General features: G+C 46.3%; 1 protein-coding gene across 2 annotated transcripts; it reads right to left on the reverse strand.

Moving 5' to 3' along the window:
* Nucleotides 1-4065: 4065 nt before the first annotated feature.
* GSC (goosecoid homeobox) lies at nucleotides 4066-5776 on the reverse strand. 2 transcript variants are annotated; one of them, XM_015865414.2, is made up of 3 exons: nucleotides 5039-5773; nucleotides 4676-4935; nucleotides 4066-4386 (listed from the first exon to the last, which is right to left on the reverse strand). In XM_015865414.2, exons 1-3 carry the CDS (start codon nucleotides 5724-5726, stop codon nucleotides 4234-4236), a joined length of 1101 nt encoding a protein of 366 aa, XP_015720900.1. In that variant the 5' UTR covers nucleotides 5727-5773; the 3' UTR covers nucleotides 4066-4233. The 2 variants fall into 2 exon arrangements, with proteins under 2 accessions (XP_015720900.1, XP_015720899.1); XM_015865413.2 differs by having other exon boundaries at nucleotides 4068-4386; nucleotides 4676-5776.
* Nucleotides 5777-8265: the final 2489 nt, after the last annotated feature.

Consider the following 8265-nt stretch of genomic DNA (forward strand, 5'->3'; position numbering starts at 1 on the left):
TTTAAGTGATCGACCCCTTAACTTTGTATTAATTGCTTACAAGGTAACATAGTGCAGCTACAATTATTACCTTTGTATAACAGGCTCTGCGTATCAAATCAGGGTAAGCGTAACCCCAGAGAAACAAAGTAATTGAACTGAACTACTCTGTCTAGATTTTGTCAAGACTCGCCAGGTCTCCGAAGTAGAAAAACATAAAGTGGAATGAAACCCTAAGGGAGTAGAACACAAAACAAGAACTCTTTGGGTTTCTGTTCCTTTATGCTTCGCAGTGTATAACCCCAGAGAACCAATAAATGCAGATGGAGCACAAAAAAATATGAACTCACCTTAGCGTTGCCTTTTTTTTAACTTCTACTAATCCAAATGTTTGCTTCACAAGCCATGTAAAAAGGAGTTTGCATGGTTTATATTCCCAGGGTCCCATTATGGTAAAGCTTGAAACCAGTTCACCAAAGTATTACTAAAACCGTGGGGGAAGAGAAGTATAGATTTTCAACTGATAATAAATCACTTTGTCAGCCAAAATAATCTGACTCTGCTCTCCAGTATTACTTACTACAAGATGACAGGAAGAAACACAGTAAATAGGGTACTAAATAAAAACATCAGTTGGGGCTATCTAGATACAGATGGCACAGATGGAGATATGCATCAGACTGCTCGAGCTGACTGCGTGGCAGAATGCATCTGTGCCATACGTTTATGAGTCTGCTCTCCCTAGCTTCAAATGTCCTACGTTACAACTTTCTCTGGCAAGAGAATTTCATAATCCTAAACTGCTTGCTGTCAGGAAGATGAACGTGGTGTATGTTCCTATTGTATAATTATTCATTTGTTACTCCTATAATGCATACTGTTATCTGGAATAATTCTTCACTACAACAGTGAGCCTCTGTGAGCAGCTTATATTTCTTTTTACAGTCCGCCTTCTACCCTATCTCTCCTGTGAGATCTGGAAGGGATATTATTCATTCTACAGACAAATTTAGGAAGAAAAGGTCCAACATTTCATACAAAACCACAGAAACCAGTTACAGCAAGAAACTGAACTCAAGTTCTAAAACCTCGGTAGTATGTCAGTATCACAAACCATAGAGCATGTGTCAAAAAAATAATAATAAAAAAATGCCAAATGAGTTTTTCAGTCATATTAAACCTTTTGAGAACAAGTTTGCATCAAGGATTTAAATTATGATGAAGATGGAGACAAAAAACAAAATATATCTATGTTTTGGTCTCCTTCTACAAGAATACAGTATCACAATGAAACCTTTCAAAGCTCTTTTGTTAGAGCTGAACCTGTTAGAACGTAGTGGGCATTCAAATCCCTCATGTTGCCTTTCCCTTACTGCACTAACACAGAAAATAAGGAATGTGCTTTTGTAGGATTTGCATTTTGGCATGGGGGAATTCTCCTAAAATAGAACTTAAAAATAAATAAATAAATAAATAAAATCCATCTAGAGTCTGATAATGTCAATGAAACACAGCGATGCAAAGAGAGATTTTACTAACATCATCTTCATACCTTCCACCATTTGTTTTTCTACATTCTTGATCTTTTTAGTACTGCCTTCTCACTTCCTTTCTGTTATCCTTCTATTCCAGACCTAACAGGACTTGATTTCACAGCATACAGAAGGGAAAGCAAAGCCCTTGGGTTTCTGCCACACACTACTGAGAAAAATAATAAGTCCTACCAACTAATGGTACAGATACCATTTTTAGTAAGTAATATCAAGCTTTTAGATCAGGATTAAAATTGCTTTTCAATTAGACTTACAGTACTAAAATATAACTTTGAACATAACATTTTTATCCCTAAAAGACCTTGATTTCCATATAGTATTAAGAACACATACTACTGACTGCAAGACCAAGCTTTAGTGGTCAAGACCTCAGAGAAAATGCACATACTAACTCAACATAAGGCACAACACGACTTAAAAAGCAATCACTGGTGATTTCATCATGATCCCACGCATAGAAAGCTTGTTTTGGAACACAGTTTTTGCATTCTTATGAAAAATGACATGATTTCACAGAACAAATGTTGTATATAGGGACATGTTCTGTGATGTGGATCTTTCATAGCTCTTAAGCTCTTTGCTTGCACTGGATAAGTCTGAAAATCTCTGAAGATGAGAACTGTAACCTTAAGTTAACTAGTGCTGGTTATCAGAAATGTATTCCAAACCCACCTCTTACAGCACCAAATCCAGTCTGACTCTCGCATTGAAGTAAGCAGGCTGAAACCCTCATTTCTGACTTCCAAAATTACCATTCCACTATACTCACACACATAAAATCCAAACAAACTCTGCCAAGCTCCCAGTACAGCAATGAGGCTATTAATACATGAGAAATAAGGAAAATATATCTGTATTTGCAAAATCCTTGGCAATATTATCCTTAGACCTACCTTTTTATTTGCCACATGGAGAACACGCTTTTAAAAAGTAACAGTGACTAAATACAGAGGAGATGATGGATTACATATCCATTCAGTGAGAATTCCTGACTGTAACTTAAAAATAAAAATAAATGAAAAATAATTGTCACTAATTTAAACACTAATTTTCTGCAAGGTTGCAGTGAATGGAGTCCAGATATGTATCTATAGCAGCAGGACCGCATCTCCAAAATGCAGTAGTTCCGTAGTGCCAACCCATGGTATGTATCAAAGAAGAAGAAACTAAGAAGTTTGCTTTGCACCTTCCTTTCCCTGTAGGAAAAAAAGAAGGCTACTTTTCCTCTCTTCAAGAGAGCAGTAGCTATGAAACAAGAAGCCCCCTAAAGGACCAACTCATACAAAACCTTGGTTAATTTCTTCTGCAGTAGATATTCCTACATCCTGGTACAGGGAGAATTTGCTCGAAGAGAAATACCATGTCTACAAGGAAACACACATAATGTTAGCAAATGTTAGCTGAGCAGACAGCAATGGGGGTCCTCCCTGCCCCACTGACACCTACTGTACACACTATGATACATTGCCCATTAAAACTGAATATATTATGAGAGTGAGGAAAAGCATGAGAACAGGCAACACAGTTGTAAACTGTTTCTGGCATCACTGGAAGCAATGTTGAGAGCGTTCCTATATGTCTTGTCTAAGCCAAACAAGACACATGTATACAGGTGAGCTCAGGCATTTGAGGTACTTAAGGAAAATCAGGTTGATTAACCTTGTCTGTTGATTGAAAGACACAATATGGAGGTTACCTGCATTGACTTTGTACCTTCAAGTCATTAGTGTTCAGTTTATAGAACTCTCATAGAAGAGAAGAAAGGCCCTACTCAGCAAAGCAATATAAGAAAGTGGCCGTCTCAGAGTGGTAGCTCTGCCTTGCAGGGACAAGTCTTGAGATTTTGGGAGTCATGGGGAAAGAAAAGGCTTAAGAAAAAAAAGAATGTGGACCTTACAGGGAGAATAGATACCTCTGCTAAGAGGACTTCCCCGAAGGAAGAGCAAAATGAGAGCCGCTTTCCTAACTGCAAAGGTGCTGTCTCAAAGCGGCCAAACATCAATTTGCAGCTTCTTAGCGAACATCCCCGAGAGCAATATACAAGGGCTCGTTCTGCACTTCAAGCTTAACGCAGCTGATAGCGGCTGAAATTTATTAACAAAGCTTTCAGACGCCGATGTATTAAGATAGTCAAACTTCTGGAAACTCAGCGGGACAGATCTCCACAAAGCAGAAAAAGAGAGAAAAGTGCAAGGAAACACAGCAGAACAAGCGGGAGGCTGGATTTGTACTGCCTGCAAGTATTCCAGGTTTACGAGCCGGGAGTACAAAGGAGGTGAGGGAGCAATAAGGGACGTGAGGGAAAATAATAATAATAATAATAATAAGGTATTTTGCCGCGGGCCCAATAAATTACCGGATCTCTATGGCTGCGGCCTTCGCGCCTCACCTCGGGGAACGCTCACGCACCGCTCCGCCGCCCCTCGCCCTGGCTCGGCCCCGTCCCCCTCCGCTCGGCTCCGGCCGTGCCCATCCCTCTCGCGGCCACCTGCGGCCCGGCAGCCCTCGCCCGCGGCGCGGACCCGGCACCGGCTGCCTGTGCAACACCTCTGCAACACATTTTATTTACACGAAATCGACTCGGGGTATTGTACATTATATACAGATAGTTTCCCCCTCCGACAAGGCAGAGCTTGTGCAAGATAGTAGCATCCTCCGGAGCGTATCCTACAGTCCACGGGGAGCGTCCCCCTTCGCGGCATCAGCTGTCGGAGTCCAAATCACTTTTCCCATCTTCTTGCCTCTTCTCCGGAGACGTTTTAGACGCTTTATTCCATTTTTGTGCATTTTCCGACTCCTCGGAAGACGACCGTTTTTGCCTCCTCCATTTCGCCCGGCGGTTTTTGAACCAAACCTGTCAAATGAGGGAATAAAGTTAGAGAAAGGAGAGGGCCCTTTCCCAGCCCTCCGGAGCGCTGGGGCCTGCCCTCCGGAGCCACACGATCCCGCGGCCGCCCCCGTGTTCGGGGCTGCGCCTGAAACCTCCGCGATGCGACTGGCTCCCTGTTCTCTGCCCTCCGGCAGGAGCGGAGACGTTCCCCAGCCCCGAACCTGTTGCTCTCGCCGCGGCCGGCGGAGCCGAACCCAAGCATCTCCGCGTTTAAAGTGGAAAGGAAGAGAGAGGAATAAGGGGATCGGAATACCTCCACTTTTTCCTCTCTTAAGTGCACCCTCCTCGCCAGCTGTTCCCTGGTGCCCACGTCCGGATATTTCGTTTCCTGGAAGAGGTTCTCCAGCGCTTCGAGCTGCTCGTCGGTGAAGATAGTCCGGTGCCGTCTTTTCCGCCGGCAGTGCAGCTGGTTGAGTAACTGCAGCTCCGTCCGGGACAAAGTGCCTACGTTCATGTAGGGCAACATCTGATGGGGAACAGGGGACATCAGCACCGACCCAGCGCCCTCGTAACCTACGAACAGACAGACGAGACGACGGGAGGCTTCGTGCGTGAGACCGTCGCTCCACGACGAAGAGAGCCCACTCTTCCCCGTCCCCCCCGAGCGCTCCCTTACCTGCGGGGGGCACGCAGGAGCACTGCTGGGCCCCCAGCGGCGGCACGGCCCCGCAACACGACGGGCCCACGGGAGACGCGGGCACATGCAGCTGCCCGTAGTAGTAGTTGTTGTAGCCCAGGCGGGAGCCGCCGACCGCCGGCAGCGCCGAGCCGGGAGCAACAGCCCGGGAGTAAAATCCTCCGTAGTCGGAGGCAGAGCCGTAGAGGGAGTCCCCGTGCAGGCTGGGGAAGACGACGGGCGCGGCGCTCGGGGGCAGCAACACCGAGTCCTTGCAGCGAGGTCTGGCCGCCAGGATGTTGTCGATGCTGAACATGCTCGCAGGCATGCCACAACGCGGGCCGGGGACCGGCCGGGGGAGGGAGGTGCTGCCGGAGGCTGCGGCGGCAGTGGTGGTGGTGGTGGAGGGGAGGGGAGAAGCTGGAGAGACGCGAAATCGAAACTTTCGGGAGAAATTTTGGAAAGGGATCGGAGAGAAAAGAGCGGAGCTTTTTCTGAGGGCAGAGATCGGGCAGAGTGTGTGTGCGTGTGCATGCGTATGCGTGTGTGTGTGTGTGTGTGTGCGCAGGATCCACCCCTGGAACTTTCCCCCCTCGACTCGCGCCTGTTTACTGATCTCAGCCCGGAGGGCTGCACGGAGTATAATCCATCCGAACCTCTTCCCTTTTTTATACTCAGGCGACGTCATCCTGGATTTAGTTCCTGGTAATATGCAGATGACAAACAAAACCAGATTTGATTTTTCACCCACCTTCACCCCCCACCCCAACCCCCCCTTTGCCTCCTCCCCTGCGCGTTTCTGTAGGGAAGGGATGGGGGGTTGCACAAAGGAGTGAAAGGAGCCTGGGTCTGTGGATTGAGAATTAATGAAATTAACGTAATCCTTTCCATTAACGGGCTTTTTTGAAAGGCCCCAGATTTAGGCTTGATCTCTGCTGCACCGGCTAATTGCCCGGGTTAATCTCATTAATGCCATTGTGCAGAAGTGGTTAGCAGCTCCTCGCCTTGTCTATTATGCACCTACTTTACTCGTGTTAGTTTGCATTAGTGGGTGTGATTTCCTCCCCCTGAAGATCGGATTCATTATTTATACTTCGAATTGCTCTAGAAAAAAACACATTAAAAATAAATTTCGGTCAAACCATGCAACTTTTCCCCTTCGAAATGTTTCTGTGCTACGGGTCGAACTTTACTCGGGGAACCGGAGGGGCACTGAGGAGTGCGCTGCTGTCATTTGCGCTCTGTACGCTGTGCAATATCTTCTCCTGAGTATACGAGCTATTTTTTTTCCTCCTCATTTCCTACATTACCTGGAGAGGAAACATTTAATCACTGAAAATATTTAAATTCTGTTTCATTTTGTGAATTCTCGTCCACGCATGTATCGCTTTCTGTTTTTTAACGAGCCAGGAGGTGAGAATGTCAATGACCGCTGCCATCTCACATCCCGGAGCTGGTAGGTGCTCCGACTCGCTTCTTATCTCCGTTCCGGTGTTTTTCTCGTTTCACTTTCTAAGCAAGAATAATTCCTTTTCTAAGTTCGAAAACGAAGCGTGTAGAGTTGCGGCGATACGGAGAAACTTCGCCTATTGAATGTGCAGGGAATTTGAAATGGAGCAGTTTAAAGTCTGTAAAATTCTCAGCTGAGACTCTCGACTCTCCCGGTAGCTGCTCTTGTGATTTGCAGAATACTTCGTCTGTCACGACTGTCACTGGGAATCCACAGGAGGTGAACTCAATCAGATTAGACTATTTACCCCATCAACCCTCCATCACACAAGGTAGGAAATTGTACGCGTGAAATGAAAACAAGCTATTAACGTCCGTTTACGAGGAACACATTATTTTTCCTCAACAAAGACCATCCTCGTTAGCGCTCACTCGCACTTTGTCCTTCCTTTCCTCGAAATTCCAGGTTTTGTTACTGCGTCTGATCTTGACCCAAACCGAAGACCCGTGTCTAGGAAAAGACACGTAGCAAAGTTAAGAAAAAAGAACCCCAGGACTCGTTTCTCACTTTAATACATCGAGATGTGACTAATAGTTATCATCGTTTCTTTTCCTTCATTTATTTACCGATTTCTTTGCGCCTTCGGTATTTAGAGCTGACCTTCGTGAGAAGTTAACAAATTTGATGTAAAATGGAAGAATTTGACGGGGAATGAGCTTTTTCTTTTTCTCTTTTTCTTTCCTCTTCTTTTCCTTTTCTTCTTCTTACTTCGTATGTGTTCTGGGGTAGTTTTTGATTTTCTGTTTTGGTTGGATTCTTTTGGGGTGTGTGCGTGTGTGTTTATTTTCATGTTGGGTTTCTGGGGGTCAGTCGTTCTCTGCCTCCGGCCCTGTCCCGTGTGGTGCTTAATTCCCCCCTCGCGATGCTCACTTATGCCCCAGCGGCTCCGCAGCCACGCGTGACCGCACCTCCCTGATGCCTCCGCAGCTCACGGCGGTGCGGAGTCTCCGGGCGGCTCCGAGCCCCGACGATCGCCGGGCCGGGCCATTAGGGCACAGCCTCGGGCCTCCGCAGGTGCCCTGAGGGCCTCCACGGGACGGAGCAAGGGAGGGATGAAGGACAGCGGGGAGATCTCACCGAGGCTGCAACGCTCACCTTCATTGCCAATTTGGAGATGATTTTTTATTATTGTCATTGTTTTATTTTCTCCAAGTCACTCCCGTCCGGAAACCTCTAGTTTGGTTTTGTTTTAATCTCTGCAGCCTTGCAGGGCGAACTCCGGTGTCGACACCCACTTCGCAAGGGCTGCTCCGGCAGTTTCTCATCTCGCACCCGCTCCTCGCTAACTTTGCAGACGTAAAATTGTATTAACCAAACAGTCAGCGCTCACACAATGTCGGGATGAAATTGTAATAACAAATGAAACGCAAGCAAATTGTGCTGCATAGTGTTGCTAAGCAATTGTTTGTTACTGAGGGAGAGTCACAGCATGGGCTGAAAGAGAGACCTAAAGAGGAGTATGGCACCGGGCTGAACAAGCTGTTAGATGGGAAATACAGTAAACACTGCACTGATTTTCAATATTATTACCCAAACACGATTTCATATAAAGCAATCACCGTACTCAAGTCTATGGAAATGCGCTTGTTGAGAAATCCGCCGTTTTTTTATTTAGAGGTATTAAGGAATAATTCCGGGGATGCAAAACTCGCCGCCTGCGGGGCGCAAGGGTTCCGCGACCGAACAGCGCCGCGCAGCTTCCGCGGTCTCCCCGCGT

This window comes from Coturnix japonica, chromosome 5, assembly GCF_001577835.2.
Source record: "Coturnix japonica isolate 7356 chromosome 5, Coturnix japonica 2.1, whole genome shotgun sequence".
In the NCBI taxonomy this organism is placed as follows: Eukaryota; Metazoa; Chordata; class Aves; order Galliformes; family Phasianidae; genus Coturnix; species Coturnix japonica.

What these genes read in the sequence shown, in the direction of transcription:
- GSC (XM_015865413.2), bottom strand. Translation starts at nt 5,726, where the DNA reads ATGACGTCGCCTGAGTATAAAAAAGGGAAGAGGTTCGGATGGATTATA. An exon ending in TAAGAGAGGAAAAAGTGGAG is followed by an intron (nt 4,387 to 4,675) that starts GTATTCCGATCC and finishes CTCATTTGACAG; the next exon opens with GTTTGGTTCAAAAACCGCCG.